Source organism: Nycticebus coucang, chromosome 13 (assembly GCF_027406575.1).
Source record: "Nycticebus coucang isolate mNycCou1 chromosome 13, mNycCou1.pri, whole genome shotgun sequence".
NCBI lineage: Eukaryota > Metazoa > Chordata > Mammalia > Primates > Lorisidae > Nycticebus > Nycticebus coucang.
Window position 1 is genome coordinate 63745695 of NC_069792.1, and position 19313 is coordinate 63765007.

Sequence of the window (19313 nt, forward strand, 5' to 3'; positions counted from 1 at the left end):
ATGACCTGACCTGGCTTTTTGGTTGGCTCTTTTCAAAATGATCCCCATTTAAGAATGAGTCATTGCTTTGGCTCCAACTTTGCAGTCTCTTTTCCCTGGGCAATAAGCAAAGATCCTAAAACCAGACTCGGTGAGGAGAGGATGTAATTGATGGTTTTCAGGCTCTAAATTCTTTCATTTGGAGGCTTAAATGTCATTTTTTTTTTTTTTTTCAGAAAACTGGGGAGAAATTTGCATAACATAATGTTAACCACTTTAAAGCGATCAATTTAGTGCATTTGGTGCATTTACTAGGTTATGCAACCATAGCCTCTACCTAGTTCTGAAACACTCCCGTCACCAGAAAGGAAACCCCATTCCCATTAGGTAGTCACTTCCTACCTCCCCCAGCCCCTCACAACCACCTCTGCGTTCCGTCTCTGGATTTACTTATTTTGGTTATTTCACATCAATGGAATGATACAATATTTGACCTTCGAAGTGTGGCTTCTTTCACTTAGCATAATATTTTTGAAGTTCATCCGAATCGTAACGTGTATTAGTATTCCATTCCTTTTTATGGCTGAATAATAACATTCTGTTAAGTACTTATTCATTCATCTGTTGGTGAACATTAGGGCTGTGTCCACCTTTCAGCTGTTGTGAGGAGAGCTGTTAGGAACATGCATGCACAGATATTTGTTTGAGCACCAAGTGTCATTTTTAATGAACTTAAAACTTGAGACTCCCAAACTAGGAGCATCTGAAAGTTTCAGTGCTTGTCCTTTGACATGCAGGAGAAGCTGGTTGCACACACCCAGCTCTTGTGGCCCCAGAGGTAGTCTGAACAAGAAGGCAGCAGAGCCCATGGACCCTGGCTCTCTCATTGCTGCTGTCACTGCCTTTCTTTGAGCATCCAGGCAGGCCCACTGCTTAGTCAGGCCAGCAGCCTACTTCCTCTCTCTGTGGTGCCCTGTCTGCCAAGCTGCTCCAGATCAGTCTCGCCCCAGGCTCATCCTGCAAAGATCCCTTCCTGGCTCATATCAGAAAAATACAACTTCCCAGATTAAACCAGAAAAGACCCCAGGCCTCCTGATGGGAGACAGAACAACTCAGAAAGGGATCACTTCTGCAAAATAATACTAGCTATTATTTATTGAGCACTAGTTGGGAACTGGACCACTGTCTTATTTAGTCCTTTGAACAACCCAAAGAGGAAAGGACTATTATTCTCATTTCATAGATGAGGAATGTTGAGGCTAGTAAATAGTAAAGACTTTTCTAAGTTTACTGAGTTAGTAAATGGTGAGGTCAAGGATTCCACTCTGACCCCCATGCTGGGGTGTTCAACCTTAACTCCCAGAGGGATCTACCACTAGCTGGGCTAGGGAAGAAAGGGTTTTGGCTGGGAATAAGTTGTGGGGACCAGATGGGTGATGATGGAGAGAATCCAGAGAGCCAGGAGAGGGACGTGCTACATGGATCAAAGCAGTAACCATCTAGAGCAGAAGGCCAGGTGGGTGCATTGGGGTGCAGGAGAGAGTGGTCATGGATCAGACTGGCTCCAGCATGGAGCACTGTGTATAGCACAGCTCTAAGGATGGTTTGTGCATTGGTGAGGAATGGCCTGGACCAAGGGATGCTGGAAACAAACAGCTTTGCAGCTGTGTCTTCCCCAGAGGTTTTGACCATCATCGTACAATCAGCACCCAACATGATGCTTGGCCCTTGGTTGGCAAGCAGCAAAGACCTGCTGATGGGATGAAGAAACACACACAGCTTCTATGTCACGACAACTTCTGTATAGCTCCTATACGCCTATAGCTTCTCTCTACATAGCTTCTCCGTGGTGAGGACACTACACTTGCCTCCCCTCACACAGTTTGACAGTGTTTATTTTGTTCCACTCAAGATCCTAGAACTACAGCATCTTGGACAACTTTGAAGGGCCACTAATAGTATGTAATAGTTTCCTGGAGTTGCCGCAACAAATGAATGTACACTCAGTGTCTTAAAACAACAGAAATTTATTCTCTCTCAGTTCTGGATTTCAGAAGTCTGGTATGCAAGGCTCTAGGAGAAGATCCTTCCTTGACACTTCCAGCTTTGGGTGATTCTAGGCATTCTGTGGTTTGCACCACTCCAATCTCTTCTACTGTCTTCATGTAGCTCCTCTGCCGGTCTCCCTCTGCCTTTCCCTTGCAAGGCAGCTTGTCATTAGATTTAGGGCTCACCTAGTTAATCAGGATAATCTCATCTCAAGATTCTTAATTTAATTATACCCGAGAAGGTGCTTTTTCCATAGTAAGGTCATTTTCACAGTTCTAGGGATTAGGGTGTGGACATATCTTCTGGGGGCCACCATTAAATTCACAGCACAGGGCCTGACGCTCCAGACAGAGGGAAAGAGGAGCCAGTAGCTCTGGGGGGCTGAACTTCTCTTGTTTCACCTCGGGCCTGCTCACCTTTCACTGTGGTTGCAGAGTGGGCTGCGTGGCTCAGCACTGTCCCCTAGAAGACGAGCCACCTACGTCTATGAAGATTCACAGAGACCCAGGGATCAAGAGAAGTAAGTCCAGACTTCCTGGGCTGATGGCTGGGTCCCCATGAGGTAGTCTGTCTGTGCAAGGTCAAGATGAACGGTCTTAGCCCTTTTGAGGAACTCTGAAGATTTCTTGACAAGCCTGGATGCAGTCCAGGTGGCAAGGCCAGGAGCCATTCCACCCACAGCTTAATGGGCCCCAAAGAGGAGAAACAGTTGTATGATGGGACGTTCAGGGGAACAGAATATGGGTGCCGGCTTAGCTGTGGGTTCAGAGGAGTCGGTCAGACTAAGTCAGAGGGGACAACTGCACCAATGCTAGTGAAGACGGAGACTGCAATTGTGGGTGACAGCTAATCAAGCTCTCCCAGCAAGCCAGGTGGTGAGGCAGAGCAGAGCCAGGCCCAGGAACTTCAGGGTCATGGGAATAAAGACCTGCCTGGCAGGAGCCCGAGAGAAGTCATGAACCAGGGGTTGTGAAGAGACCGGAGCAGGGGACATGACAAATTTTACTGACAAGGGGAAAATTTTAGCTGCCTTTTAGTCCTGTTTTTGCCACTCAAAGAAGGGCCATGTTAGGTTTCTCACAGGGAAGTCAACATTTAATGGCAGGAGACCTTGATGTCAGCCCTTTGACAATCCAGCAAAGGAAAACAGGAGGCCTGGGCTCTCCAGCCTGAAGGGTGACCAGGAGTTCTCTTCTCTGTCATCCTCCAGGGACAGGGCAGCGCACTGTTCTGGTCAATACACTGGTGTCCCATGCCTGCCATGTAAGGCACACCCAGACTTTAGAAATATAGGGAAATACTGTGAACAGTTTTGAAATTTAGTGGGGTGTCTCTCCCAGCTAGCTCAACTCTCTGCCTTTGTCTTTGACTAGGCGATTTTACAACTCTGTAGAGATAGATGCTTGCCTGTTAGAAACTAATGGTAATAATCTTGTCTGCAGGAATGCAAATTGCGTCCAGTGGATGCAGCTGATCCTCACCCCGTGGACACTGAACAGCTGTGCAAGTTTTCATCCACTTGTCCATCATTTCAGCATTCCTAATCTGACCACAAAGGGGTATATTTTTGAGTTCCTTTTGGAACTCTTTTGTAATATTCATTGGTTCTCTTGTTAATGAGTTTAATAAAAATCTTTGACATGGGATCATTTTATATCTGTATGAGAGTAATGATTTTACCTTTTTTTTTTTTTTTTGAGACAGAGTCTCACTCTGTCGCCCTTGGTAGAGTGCTGTGGTGTCACAGCTCACAGCAACCTACAACTATTGGGCTTAAGTGATTCTCTTGCCTCAGCCTCCCAAGTAGCTGGGACTACAGGCGCCCACCACAACGTCTGGCTATTTTTTGTTGCAGTTGCCACTGCTGTTTTAGCTGGCTGGGGCCTGGTTCGAACCCACCACCCTTGGTATGGGGCCAGCACCTTACCCACTGAGCCACAGGAAGCTCCCAATTATTTTACCTTTTTATTAAAAGATATTCTTCCTTCTTAATTTAATTGTTTATGACAGGTTAATGTGAGAGTATAAACAACTAAGTTACATGTTTGCATTTGTTTGGGAGAGTTCCTCTTGTAGTTGTGTCCTGCGCCCCAGAGGTGTGCCCTCTGCTCTACATTATGCCCATTAAGTGACACAGGCACAGGCTTTCTACAGCCATACCACCCTGAATGAGCCTGATCTCAGAAAATTATTCCTTGACAGAGCCCAACCACTCTCAACCCGTACCCCAAATTAGACTACTTCATCTCATTTAATTTCCTCCACAACAAATACTGTATGTTAACAGATTATATGATCGAAGTTTCATATGTATGCAGAATGTGACTAAACCTTGCAAAGTAGAAAAATTTTCAAAAATTTCTTTCTTCCTTTATCTTAAAGGCAAAGTAGGCTCAGTGCCCGTAGCACAGTGGTTAGAGTGCCAGCCACATACACCGAGGCTGCTGGGTTTGAATCTGTCTCAGGCCCGCTAAACAACAATGACAACTGTAACAAAAAGTAGCTGGGCATGGTGGTGGGCACCTGTAGTTCCTGTTACTTGGGAGGCTGAGGCAAGAGGATCGCTTGAACCCAAGAGTTTGAGGTTGCTGTAAGCTAAGATGGCACAGCACTCTACTGAGGCCGAGTTGAGACTCTGTCTCAAAAATGAAATAAAATAGGATAAAATAAAGGCAAAGTATTGGCTGGGCATGGTGGCTCAAACCTGTAATCCCAGCACTCTTGGAGGCCAAGGCAGGTGGATTTCTTGAGCTCAGGAGTTAGACCAGCCTGAGCAAGAGTGAGACCCTGTCTGTACTAAAAATAGAAAAACTAGCCAGGTGTGGTAGCAGGTGTCTATAGTCCCAGCTACCAGAGAAGCTGAAGCAAGAGGATCTCTTGACTTCAAGAGTTTGAAGTTTCTGTGAGCTCTGATGATGCCGCAGCAGTCTACCCAGGGTGATAGCATGAGATTCTGCCTAAATAAATAAATACATAATTAAAGGCAGAGTATTGAGAAGGACCAGACACATGCATAAAAACTTGCCTTTCCTGTTCTTCAGTAATGCTCAGTTGTTCTCAAATTTAAAGCATGTAAAAAGTACTGTATAGAATTTTATTTTATTAATTCATTTTTAGAGGTGGGGTCTTGCTATATTGTCCAGGCTGGTCTAGAACTCCTGGGCTCAGTGAACCTCCGACCTTAGCCTCTAGAGTAGCTGGGTGCATACCACTGTCCCAGGCTTAGAGTTTTATACTTATGACTGGGAATACTGTTAATAAAGAGATTTAAGATTGAGATTGTGGAGAAGGGGGATATGAAAGGTGAGGTCTATCCATTTGGCATAGTTGGGATGGCCAACAAAGGGGATTGCCTGCAGAAAGGGGAGAGTGTCAAGTTCCAGTTGTGTGTCATGGGCCAAAATGCACAGACTATGGCCTACAACATCACACTCCTGCGTAGGGCCACAGTGGAGTGTGTGAAAGGTCAGTTTGGCTTCATTAACTATGAAGTAGCAGATAACAAGAAACTCTTTTTCCATGTGAAAGAAATTCAGGATGGCATTGAGCTACAGGCAGGAGATGAGGTGGAGTTCTCAGTGATTCTAAATCAGCGCACTGGCAAGTGCAGCAGCGCCTGTAATGTTTGGCAAGTCTGTGAAGGCCCCAAAGCTGTTGCAGCTCCCAGACCTGATAGGCTGGTCAATCGCTTGAAGAACATTACCCTGGACGATGCCAGTGCTCCTCGCTTAATGGTTCTTTGTCAGCCAAAGACGTTTCAAAACATTTTCATCACCCCCAGAGAAAACCCAATAGCCATTAAGCAGTCCCTCCCCATTCTGCCTTCCTCGGTGACCACCAATCTGCCTTCTGTCACTGTGCCTCCACCTGTTCTGGAATCATACTGCGTGTGACGGAATCATGCCACGTGACCTAGCAATTCCGCACCTGGATAGAGACCCTAAAGAATTGAAAACAGGTGTTCAAACAGATACTTCTACACAAATGTTCACAGTGGCTGTACCCATGACAGTAGAACCTCTGTAAGTTGACCACCCAAAGGACAGTAACGAACTGGTCAACTTATGAAGGTGGTCAACATAAGGACCTAGGCCTGCTATAGTGATACACAGATGTGGTACATGTCTGGTCTATGAACTTAAGGAGGTGGTCAATGCAGGGAGGTGGGAGACTATGGAGGTTCCACTGTGTTGCATTTTCCCTGGCCTTTCCTAGGCACTCTGCCCAGTTCTTTGTCATCCGACAGATTAATCTTTTTTCATCTGGGCCGGATAGGCAAAAGCCAAAGTGCAGATGGGGGTGGGAGGATGGCAGGAGCAGCTTGCAGTTATCACCATGGGGTCCTGCTCCCTGAGCGTGACAGCTCCAGTGATTGGCGGATATTGTCCACTTAGGGGTACTGGACAATGATGAATCAAACATACCCAGAAAGGAGAGGCGTAGGGGACACTCTGCCAGGTGGTTCTCGGAATTTGCAAAAAGCTGGGTGTGCCTGTGCGGAAGCCACAGAAATGACACTTGTCCAGAGTCCCTCCAGCTTGGAGATGAGTGTTGCCTGGAAGCAGGTTACATAAGGCAGCTAGATTTCCAGCCTCAGGCAAAAAAATGTGCATGAGAACCTGCCTAGGGATGGGGCATGGTTCCTGTGATCATCCTGGTCACTGCCAGTAATGAGACCAAGGTTGGCAGACCCCACAGTAATGCAGACCTCTTTCTAAATCTGTTCCCAGCCCATTAATTGTGAGGCGTTTTTATTCTAGCCTTGTGTGGGCTCCGGGCCTCTGTTAGCACTGCAGTCCTGGTTTGCAAATGCAGCCGAAGCTGAGGCCTTTTCCAATGTTTTCTTCCCTGCTCTCATTTCCGGGCAATTATTATAAAGTGCACTCATTATCCTTACAACAGTTTGGAGATTAAAGCTTAATTTGGTTTGTTATTTCTGTGGCTTTGCCTAATAACATTTGTACCTGTACCAGCCCCACTAGGCCATGCAGCCAACAGCTCTGTAAATCAACAGCAGCTGTACTTTGCATCCTCAACTTTTTTCCTATGGTTTAGCCAGAAGCAGTTTTCGTTTTCTTTTTCTTCTTTTTTAATTTTTTAAATTTATTTTTTATTAAGTCTTTTGTACATAGATCATAAATACGTTTATGCCATTTTCAATGTGTTGATTATTTGTACAAATTGGAGTGCTTACATCATACTAATCAACATAGCTTTCACCTCATTTACCCAATTATAGCATTAGGACATTTGTGTTCTACACATGATAGGTCCAACTTGTACTTGCAATGTGCTCCATAGGTGTGGTCTCCCTACTATCCCCTGAAGCAGTTTTCATGACAACATTTTAATGGGTCACCACAGTTTGCTGCGGGGACAACTGTCTCTGTACCAGGAAAAATGGGGGACATTCTTAAGAGAAAAGCTGGCCTACAGGAAAGATCAGGCTTGAGTTGTAAAATGCACTAGCTTGAATTGTTTGTTTCCTTTGTTGAAAGCAAATTCAAATGGAGCTGGGCTCCTCTTCAGGTGAGTCCTGAATGAATACCATAGTGAGTTGGAAACTGAGCAGATGTGGGTTCAAATGCTGACTCTGCTAGTGTTCCATGCGGACAAGTCTACAAATCTCTCTGAACTTCAGTGTACTCAACTGGGGCGGGTAGATAAAACTAGACTTACTGCGAAATTGAATGAGATCATTTATGGAAGTGCCTAACCCATAATAACAGGTGCTCAACTATGATAACATTATTATTCATTAGTACTAATAGCTGCCCCTAGGCTGAGTTTGGCCAAAAAGGGTAAGGCAATTTGGGGATTATTTTAATTTTAGAAGATAAGTTTTATGGGAACTAATAAGACTTAATAGACCTTTCCAGACTCTACTGCAATAGAGTCCAGATAGGACTGGTAGGTAGGTAGTCCTCCACTCGTCCAGGTAGGTGGCCTATTTAATCATTTAGCCAAGTCAAAGCAGTAGTTTTAGATCCACAATTTGTCGGTGGGGTGGGGGTGGGTGCTGAGAGGCAATGTGCAGAGGAGCCGAGGGAGGCTGGAGTAGGATAGGACAGTGCCGTGAGAACGAGCTGTGTCTTCCCGTGTGCATTCGGACTCTTTGGATGCCATGCGAGTTATCCAGATTCTTTTCTGTATTTCAGTCATTCAACAGATGCCAGCGGAGCACCTGCTCTGTGACTGGCTGCTAATCCGGTCCCTCACTCGCATTCCTACCTCCTTTCTGCCTGCTGTCCTAGGAAGGTCACCGTAAAATAACACTCTATTTTCTCCCTCAGAAGAGAGAAGGGCACTGAAGATGGCTAGAGGACCACGTGAACAAAGAGAGTATCTAAAAAGGGAAAGACAGTCAAGTTAGGAAAGGAGAGAGAATAGAAAGAGACGGCCTCTGTTTAGCAAAATGCCTTTTACCATGGGCACACTCCGCTTAAGCCTGTGTTGCTGAAAATCACCCCAGACAGGCAAAGGTGGGGAAGTCTAGCTGAATAACTCTGGCCAGAATTTCCCAAGGAGTTAGGAGATTGCACATTGTGTGTGTGTTGCAATGTTCCTCCGTTCTCTAATAGAAGAAATGCTTCCCTTTTGCCCAACTACACTCAGGCTTCCTTTGTACAAACAGTCCCTCAGTCAGGCTCAGGGGACTCTGGAGAGATATGGGACTGCCACAGAGCACAGCTAGGGGCTCACTGGGCAGGATGGCGAAGGCAGTGGGCAGAGGGGAGCTGGCGCCTTCAGCCTGGCTTGCTTCTTGCTGCAGCCTGGGAAGGAGGGACATGGCAGAAACCATGTTGGTCAGCTTCCCCCGCCCCCACCTTTCCCTGTCTTTTCAGCATTTCTCTCCTTTAATTCCCCAATATTCAAAGACAAATTCCAACTACCAGCAGTGCCCTTATATTCTCAGCATGTGAGAAGAGTGTTGCTGGATACCCTCTGGGTAATTTGTTTAATTAAAACTCAGGACATATGTTGGTTCCTGGTATAGACAAAGAAATGGAAAAAAAAAAAAGACAGGTCAAGGGAGATAATTACCCATGTCCAGATCCATAAGCTCTGCTGATTTCTTGTGTTCTTTATTAGCTAAAGAAAAAGTGGCTAGATTGTTAGTTCATTCAGTAGCTTACAGGCAAAAGGTATGGATTGAACATGGTGCAAAATGTTCAGCAAAATGTATGACATATCTTTTTATATGCTGGGTCCCTATTTGATTAAAATGGAAATTTAATTTATACTGTCTTGGTTGGTTTTGCAACTTAGATACACCAGCCACTAGAAAACAAGCTTCTGAGACTTTGGAAGTGAGCCCCACTGTTACGCTATGACTATTTTTATGCTTAGTTGGCAAGGAATTGGTGATACAGTTGGGTACAATATTTAGTATTGTGTTTAATATTATTCATCTATGTCTTCTGACGTTCAAGTGAAATGGCTGTGCAAACTATACAATATTCCCAACATTTCCCCACCCCCCCAGCAAGACAACCTGTAATCTGCTGGTTTTGAAATTTCTATCTACTAGATCCATTGTGTATGACTTTTTCCTATCCTATTTATAAATACCCACTTCAAAGCCTTCATTTACTCACTCAGTAAACGTATCTCGAATGGCTGTTACATGCAGATATTGCTATTGGTGTAGGAGTCACAAAGTTATGTCCTTCAGGTGATTCCCCCTTCCTTCTTTAGCCAGTCAGCCACCTGGTAACACTCTGTACCTTATTTAGTATTTTAACAAATTAAGGTTTCCTAGAACACCCTGAACCTTGATATTTAATTAGAGAAACCTAATAGAAAAGCAGCCCCTCATTGGGTACAGGGGTGTGCACCTGTAGTCCCAAATACTCAGAAGGCTAAGGCAGGAGGATCACTTGAGTCCAAGAGTTCCAGGCTGCAGAGCACTGTGCCCGTGACTAGCCACTGCAAAAGAGCCACTGTCGCGTGGGCAACAGCAAGATCTTATCTTTAAAGCAAAGAAAGAAAAGTGGCCCCTGTACACTCTAGATTTTCATTTACCAGCTTGTCAACCCCATGGAAATAGACTGTCTTCTCCCTAAGGGGTCCAATATGATCTTGGGTATGCTTTTTATTGACTAGGCGTCTGGGTTGCATGACCGTACTTGACCCTGTCTCTGTGGCTGGGGGTTGCTGGGCTCTGCTTGGATGTGCTTGTAGACACATGCCAGCAATGTCTACTCACAGAGGTGAGGGGATGAGGTTCTCACAACCACATGTTTTCCTAAAGGGTAGTTCACCCAAAACAAGATACGTAGGACAGTCAAAACAAAAGCATCAGATGGCCACTAACTAGTCTAAACCTCCCTCATGGTACCAGGGGTGGGATACCTAATTGCTTACTCAACATCTCCACTGGGATGTCCCACCACATTCCAAGTCACCATAGAGAAAACCCATCTCACTGTCCTTCCCCCACAAAATTACATTTTTCTCTGCATGCCCCACCTTACTGAAGCATGCAACAGTTTACCAACTGCTCGAATCAGGACCTGGTCATTGACTTATGGGCCTCAAACCTCCTCTTTTCCATGGTCAATGTCATCAGGTCTAAAACATTTCTTGTCTCTCTGTTCCTCTTTCTTAGCCTTACTGCAATCTCCTTGGTTCAGATCCTCATTATCTGTTTCCAGATGACTACAATGGTCTCCTAACTGGCTTTCTTCCCTTTAACCTTGCCCTTCTCCAATCCAAGTCGGTCTTTCTGTAATTAAAATACAACCACGTCACTCACCTGTTTTAAATCATTCAATAATTGATTACCATCCCCTCACCTCTGTGAGTAGACATTGAGCCCAACCAAGCATATCCAAGCAGAGCCCACCAACCCCCAGCCACAGAGACAGGGCCAACTACTCAGTGCCTTCAACATAAAGTGCAAGCTTTTAACACTTGGCATACCACACTTTACCTCTTACACAAAGCCCCCTCCTCTGGCTCAGGAACTGTTCCTCTGGCTTTTACAGCCCACCTGCACTACTCTGATAATAGACTGTAATGATTGCTTGCTTGCCTGACTTTTTCCCTTTATCGGAGTCCTTCGAGGCTGGAATATTGCAGGTTGGCTCATTCAACGCCCATCCCAACCCTTCATAGCTTGCTTTCCTATTTGAGCTGAAAAGTTAAAAATTGCATTTACAAAACTCCCTTGCAGCCTGGTTATAGAAATGTGATGTAGATTCCATCAATCTATATGAGACTTCAATTAGAAGAGAGCAGTGCAGACTGAATCTTCTGGTAAGCTTGCTACCAGAATATCTGGCTCTTCTGGGGCAGGTAAGAGTTGAGTTTCTAGGGTCCAGCCCCTGCAGTGGCCATGACAATGGCACTTTCACATCTCCTTGATGTGGTTGGTCATTTGCCTTAGTCTGCATGGTTCTTTTTTTTTTTATTATTGTTAAATCATAGCTGTGTACATTAGTGCAATCAAGGGGTACAATGTGCTGGTTTCATATACAATCTAAAATATTTTCATCAAACTGTTCAACGTAGCCTTCATGGCATTTTCTTAGTTATTGTAGAATAGATATTTGTATTCTGCCTTTAGTAAGTTTCACCTGTACCCATTCTAAGATGCACCGTAGGTGTGGCCCCACCCATTACCCTCCCTCCACCCAAACCTCCCCCCAGTCTGCATGGTTCTGAGCTACCTGTATGGTCACCCAGCCTGGCCCTGGCCCTGCCTGAGATTCTGTGAGCCACCCAATTTTTATTTTTTTTTTTATTTTTATTTTTTTTTAATTTTTTTATTAAATCATAACTGTATACAATGATATGATTATGGGGCATCATACACTCACTTCATAAACCATTTGACACATTTTTATCACAGTGGTTAACATAGCCTTTCCGGCATTATCTCAGTTACTGTGCCAAAACATTTATATTCTACATTTACCAAGTTTCGCAAATACCCCTGTAATATGCACCACAGGTGTGATCCCACCGATTCCCCTCCCTCTACCCACCCCCCCCTTTCCCACTTCCCCCTGTTGTTAAGTTGTAGCTGGGTTATAGCTTTCATGTGAGAGTCCCAAATTAGTTTCATAGTAGGGCTGTGTACATTGGGTATTTTTTCTTCCATTCTTGGGATACTTTACTAAGAAGAATATGTTCCAGCTCCATCCATGTAAACATGAAAGAGGTAAAGTCTCCATCTTTCTTTAAGGCTGCATAGTATTCCATGGTATACATATACCACAATTTATTAATCCATTCGTGGATCGATGGGCACTTCGGCTTTTTCCATGACTTAGCAATTATGAATTGGGCTGCAATAAACATTCTGGTACAAATATCTTTGTTATGTTGTGATTTTTGGTCTTCTGGGTATATGCCCAGCAGAGAAATTACAGGATTGAATGGCAGATCTATTTTTAGATCTCTGAGTGTTCTCCATGTATCTTTCCAAAAGGAATGTATTAATTTGCATTCCCACCAGCAGTGCAGAAGTGTCCCCTTTTCTCCGCATCCACCCAATTTTTAAATAATGTGTTCTTTATGCTTATGTAAACTAGTTAGAAAGGATGCTGTTGCCTGCAACTACGCATCTTGATTGATATAGATGATGTCAAAAACATCTTTGTGTTTGTTGTACCCAGCACAATGTCTGAGTCTTAATAGATACCACATGCCTGTTTCTTGATGAATGCTTGTATTGATACCTTTTTTTCTTATTTGGGGGTATTTGCTGTTTGATAAGGGAAGCACACATGAAAATAAATATTTCAAGGCAACAATTCTAATAGTTATGCATGGAGTCTATGCAAATGCAAAGATGGGAGTACTGGGGATCCCCGGGAAGGTCACACTTGAGATGGGCCTTTAGGAATGAGGAGCAGTTTGGTAGCTGGACAAGGAGATGAAGGTCATTCAAGGCAGGAGAATGGCTTCTGCAAACACAAAGATGTGAGGTGGCAGGACATGTTTTGGGAATGGGTGTGCTTACACAGAATTTTCCAGAGAGGTAAGAGATGAAGATGGAAGGAAGGGAAGCCAGGGTCTGAACAGCAGCAACAACTCTGAAGGTGAGCATGGTAGTGCTTTCTAGATGCCTGATACCGAAACTATGCCACTTATGTACATTATCTCATTAAATCCTCCTCATCATCATTTTTATAGGTAAATAAAATAATTTTAATTACTTATTTATTTTTTTTTTTTGTAGAGACAGAGTCTCACTTTATGGTCCTCGGTAGAGTGCCGTGGCATCACACAGCTCACAGCAACCTCCAACTCCTGGGCTTCAGCGATTCTCTTGCCTCAGCCTCCCGAGTAGCTGGGACTACAGGCACCGGCCACAATGCCCGGCTATTTTTTGGTTGCAGTTCAGCCGGGGCCGGGTTTGAACCTGCCACCCTTGGTATATGGGGCCGGCGCCTTACCAACTGAGCCACAGGCGCCGCCCAATTTTTTCGTTTTTCATGTCAATGTGAAAATCTGTATGAGTAAGTAGCTTTGATTGGCAAAAGATGGAAAAGTCCTTGAAATTAGTTGTAATTCCAACTTTTTTGCTTTTGTTTGATGCGGATTAAGTTTTAATTTTATTGTTCTAATTAAAAATGACTATTTAGTTTCTTAAGAACAGAGACACTACTTATTAAAACACTAGACACAAGGGAACTCATCCAATTGCTTTGCAGTTTCCACCGTTGAATATTTTGAAAGTAAAGTAATTTTTCCAATTTGGAAATATAGTATGAAACAAAAGTGCTTTATAAAAAATTAGATTATTCAAAACACACAGTATGCACTATAATAATATTGATTCTCCTTACTGGTATTACTCTCATTTTACAGGTGAAGAGATTTGCCCAGGGTCATGGAGTTGCCAGTGAAAGAATTCATGTTCAAACTGAGCACTCTCTAATAGACTGCTAAAAATAGACTTTATCTCCTAATTAATGAAACCAATGAAGATTGGACAAAAATATGATTAGACTGCCGTGGCCAAAGAATTAGAGAAGGGGAGCTTGACTGGAGGGACTTGTTAAGAATCTAGAGGAGAGATGATGTCAGCCCCAGCAAGTCTGGGGTAGTGAGAATAGGGAGGATTGGGTCTATCTGAGAAATAGCTGTACAACAGACAAAACTTAGAGACTGTGCACATGGTGCATAGCTAAGAGTGAGGCCAAGGCGGGGGGCTTGGGCAGCTGGGAGATGGTGGCACCAGCAGTGAAAAGAGGAAAAACAGGTGAAGAAGCTGGTTAGGGGCTGAGTCATAATTTGGGTTTTAGATGACTTAACAACACTAGCTCGGAGATCATCAAGATGTCCCTTTGCCCAAATCTGAAGTCCCCAGGACCCCAAGGCCTGGTGTCCTGGGTGCCTTGGCAGGCATTCAGGCATGCCTGGAATCTGGCTCAGCGTTGGGCCAAGTGCTCACACTGCCTCATGCTGCTGCATATTTAAAATCACTTGTCAGGCAAAGGAGCTGCGGAGAAGAAAGGCTGGGCGAGCATCTGCACCATTCAATAATTCAACGCAGAGCTGGTCTTGGCTGCAGACTTACCATCACAAGGAACGTTTTTAAAGTCAAACCCAATTTCCGTGCTAAGTCATGCCTGAGCAAGCTGGACAGATGCCAAAAGGCAAGAGAAGATTCCAGACCTCTTTATGCCAGGCCCTGAGAGATGCGGGGTACTGCATGATAAAGCTGTCAGTCTGGTCAGAGCAGCCAGGCGTGTGACTCATTTACATATGTCACTTCCTTCATCATAATTTGGTCCATGGGCCCCTAACTCCGAATCCTGTGGGCATACAAAGCTGTCCAGCACAGACTGCTACTACCAGCTTCAGGCTGTGTCTATGGGAAGGGTGTCTGGCCCTATGTCCTCCACGCTTGCACTGCTCTGGTCCGCTCACAGCCCCTCCATCTGGGACCCAGCTCTTCTAAGAAAGGGGCATTTCCAAGGAAAGCCACAGGGCTAGCTCTTCTGTGGGGCTGGGCTGGGCAGTGGAGGGGGTGGGCTGCAGGTGGGGAGAGGGGAGCTGCGGGAGCTCTGAGGGGACTGGCGCAGCCATTTTCCAGCATGTTTCTGTTCCTGGGGTGTGCTCCTCTGTAGCCACCCCATGGACAGGCCTTGTGTGGGGCTGCCTTTTCCTTGCTCCCCTCTTGCCCTGCTTCTGGGCCTCCTGGGTTAGCCTAGCACTTGTCCTACCCAGGCTTGGGGTCAATTAATAAGCCAGGGCACAGAAGGAAACCTCCATTGGGTGCTTATGAGCCTACCCACCCTGCCCAAGTTAGGGTATTGGTGTTTGTTGAGCAGTGAACTGCCTGGTTAGGCTGGATTCAGACTTTCATCCTTTAGCTTTATTTATTTATTTTTTTTACTTTTGAGTTGGTCACTGGGCAAAGCTGTTCCCCACAGGAGGAGTCTGGCCTGGGTGCTCCAGCTGCTTTAGACTGCTGGCCTCCCCAATGGCCAGAGGGCTCCTTATCTCAACTTGTCTATAACCCGTTAGCAGAGCCAGCAGCTAGAAGAAACTAGGAATAACATAAATGTGCCCTTTCCTTGCTAGCTGGTGCAGCTCTGCATCAGATCCAGGCTTAGTGGCCAGGATGCAGAGTAGACTTCAGCCCCACCGGCCCTTCCTGCCAGCTTCTTTGTGCAGGGCACCAGCTATGTGGCTGTAGGCGGGGCCCTGCCCATGAACAGCGCACCAGTGTGCTGTGATGTGCCAGGCGGTAGGCTGGGCTTTAGAGACTCTTCTGCAATCCTCACTCCCACCATCACTAGTACTTCAAACTTACACAAATGCTGATATTAAGATGATTTCACCTGAGAATTTGGTGAAATTTCACCTCAGTTCTCACTGAAGCTCAGTATTTTTCAGTTCTTTGGGAGGTGCCGACTGGGCCGGGCTGGATTTCCAAATGCATGTTTCAGCAGCCCTTTGGGCAACTTTGCACCTGGGTCCCATACCTGCTTCCCTGCCCATGCAAGCCAGTCTCTGGGTGCTGGCGTCCCAGGCCCTGTGGCTAGACCTCCCTACCATTGCCTGTGTCCCAGGCCCAACCCAGTCCTTCTCAGGAAACTCCTCGGACATTGGCTAACAGCCAGTGTCTGCCTTCTTTCCCCTCATGTTGGTTCCCTGAGTTTGGACTTACCTGAGAGTCCCATCCAGGGAGTAACACAGTCTCACCTGTGCTTTCAGGACCAAACCTCTAATTTTTCCTGACTCTGTCTGAATTTCAAATCCAGTCTTGCCACGTGGGCCTCCTCATGTGATTACATCTGGATCCAGAGTAATCCTTGACATCTGGAGGGTCAAAACAGTGGTGGAAGTTTAAGAAACCTGGCTTCCTTCATGCCCTTTGGTAATTTTGAAGCAAGTCCACACATTATTTGATACATCTCTCCTTGAGTATAAGCTAGATTTAGGAAGTTGCTTCTTAAGAACACAATATGGCTTTTCCTTGCTTTCTTTCTTTGATCATTCATTCCGGAGGAAGCCAGCTGCCATCCTGTAAGGACACTCAAGTAGCCCTACGAAGAGGTCCATGTGATAAGGAGCTATGGCCTCCTGCTCGTAAAAGTCACTGGGTAAGCCACCTTGGAGTGGACCCTCAGATGAATGCAGCCCAGTCAATGTTCTGAGTGCAACCTAATGAGAGACCCTGAGCTAAAACCACTAGCTAAGCCACTTCATAAATTCTAGCTCTGTGGGATAATAAATGTTTATTATTTTAAGCTGTTCAATTGGGAGGTAATTTGTTACACCGCAATAGATAACCAGTACACATGCTCAAGATGGAACTGGAAGGAGATGTGGTAGGGGTCCCCCCAAATGATTTTCGATACAAGGAGCTTCCATATCATTTAATAGCCCTTTCTTAAGGGTATCACATCCTAATGGCTTTTTTACTTCCCTGTCTCTCAGAATAACCATAAGCTCTTCAGAGCAGGAATTGTGACTTAGTCTTGATTTAGCCAAGTTATAAGGATATAAGATTAAAGGAGCAAGTAACGTAAAATGCTTTATTTTTCTGCAACTTACCTTAATATCTATTTGGGGTATCTGTTCTGAAAATGGCAGAAATGGCCCACTGGCTTTCTACCTCTCAGATCCTGTAGCTCTTTGGGGCCCTGGGAAGCACTCCATTTACTCTGCACCTTATAGGACCAGTGTGTGCCATGAAAAATTTTAAAGACCACTCATTAAATTATCTTCCAGAGAAATTCAAAGTATAGTAAGTATATTCTTTTTTTCCTCTTTTTTTTTCTTTGATTAAAATCATTTAAGTGTGATGTGAAGTTTAACTGTAGGTTCCAATGTAGTATGGGATAAAAAATGTAAAAATCAGGGTAGCGCCTGTTGCTCAAAGGGATAGGGCACTGGCCCCATATACTGGAGGTGGCGGGTTGGCCCCTGCTGAAAACTGCAAAAAAAAAAAAAAAAAAGAAGTAAAAATCACTGCTGTAGGATGTGGAAAATTCTGCTGGGTGTTCTCAGGCCTGCTGGGGCTTTAGAAGGTTTGTCACTTCGGGGGCTCATTTCTGGAAAGGAGGCTCACATCTACTCCCCAATCCCCTAAAAATTTAGGATTTACCCCAAGGGCTAATTCTCTTGCTTTCATTTTTGCTTTTAGATACTTACCTCTGACTTCCCAAATCTGTTGTTTAGGACTAGAGACATTCAGGGGTCTGTGTGTGTGTGTGTATGTGTGTGTGTGTGTGTGTGTGTGTGTATGGTTTTTAAACTTCAAAAAAAAAATAACATTTTAACCTACAGAAAAATCAGAAATCAGCAAAAATTTTGTGTACAGAAAAAAATTAAAAATAAAAAAATTAGAGACTTGGCACCCGTGTAGCACAGTGGTTATGACGCCAGCCACATGCACTGAGGCTGGCGGGTTTGAACCCAGCCTGGCCCAGCTAAACAACAATGACAACTGCAACAAAAAATAGCCAGGCATTGTGGCAGGCACCTATAGTCTTAGCTACCTGGGAGGCTGAGGCAAGAGAATCGCTTAGCTCAAGAGTTTGAGGTTGCTGTGAGCTCTGATGCCACAGCTCTTTACCAAAGGCGACAGAGTGAGACTCTTTCTCAGAAAATAATATGACACCTTTAGTATCCTCTACCGAGGTTAGATAGGTGTTCACATTTTCCATGTGTACCTTACATCCTTCTCTTTTTAAAATCAAGTAAATCACTGGAGAGAGAGCCAAATACCCCTAGTCTCCTCAGCTCTTTGGAAGTAATGACTTTGCCGAAGCCCATGTTTTGTTACTACCTGTTTATGCATTTAAAAAGAGTTCATTGGGCGGCGCCTGTGGCTCAGTGAGCAGGGTGCCGGCCCCTATACTGAGGGTGGCGGGTTCAGACCCGGCCTCAGCCAAACTGCAACCAAAATATGGCCGGGCAGTTGTGGCGGGCGCCTGTAGTCCCAGCTGCTCGGGAGGCTGAGGCAGGAGAATCGCTTAAGCCCAGGAGTTGGAGGTTGCTGTGAGCTGTGTGACGTCATTGCACTCTGCCGAGGGCGGTAAACTGAGACTCTGTCTCTACAAAAAAAAAAAAAGTAAAAAGAGTTCGTTCTATTGTTACATACATTAAAAAGTTTTACTTACATAGTATCATATTGTACGTATTTATTTGTCACTTGTTTCTATTCCATATTATGTTTATTTTCCTTATTTTTAAGGTATAATTTACGAATACATAAACTCCTGCATGTTTTGAAAAATGTATCCAATCATGTAATTACCACTAAATCAAGGTATAGAACAGATTCTTCACCTGAAAAAGTCACCACTAGGACCTTGATATTCTTTTCTTTTCTCCTTTTTTTCTTTTAGAGGCAGGGTCTCACTCTGTTGCCCAGGTTGGTGTGCTGTGGCACATTCATAGCTCACTGCAGTCTCCAACTCCTGGGCATAAGCAATCCTTCTGCCTCAGCCTCCCAAGCCACTGGAACTACAAGTATGAATCACCACGCCTGGCTCATTTTTAAACTTTTTTGTAGAGATGGGGCATCATTATGTTGCTCAGGCTGGTCTCAAACTCTTGGCCTCAAGCAATTCCCCCTACTCAGCCTCCCAAACTCTGGGATCACAGTGTGAGCCATCACACCCAGCCAGGACCTTGATTGTGGCACACATATATTAGGGTGTATAAAATGGAAAGCCTACCCTTGCTTTTGAATCTTGGGTATTTTGTCTGTCTTTTCTGTGATGTTATTTTCTGCATGGAGCAAGGGATGCCTGAGAACCAAGTATTGGAGGACAGCTAGGAAATTCACAAGCAGAAATCTCAGTAAT

General features: G+C 44.8%; 1 protein-coding gene across 1 annotated transcript; it reads left to right on the top strand.

Moving 5' to 3' along the window:
• Nucleotides 1–3668: 3668 nt before the first annotated feature.
• On the top strand, nt 3669–5921 carry LOC128563412 (cold shock domain-containing protein E1-like). Its single transcript, XM_053558685.1, has 2 exons — nt 3669–3695; nt 5292–5921. The coding sequence occupies exons 1-2, from the start codon at nt 3669–3671 to the stop codon at nt 5919–5921; spliced, it is 657 nt and encodes a 218-aa protein (XP_053414660.1).
• The last annotated feature ends 13392 nt before the right edge of the window (nt 5922–19313 follow it).

Coding starts and splice junctions, on each gene's coding strand:
- LOC128563412 (XM_053558685.1), top strand. CDS start 3,669: ATGGGATCATTTTATATCTGTATGAGA. Junction 3,696..5,291: donor CATTTTATATCTGTATGAGA/GTAATGATTTTA, acceptor CTGTTAATAAAG/AGATTTAAGATTGAGATTGT.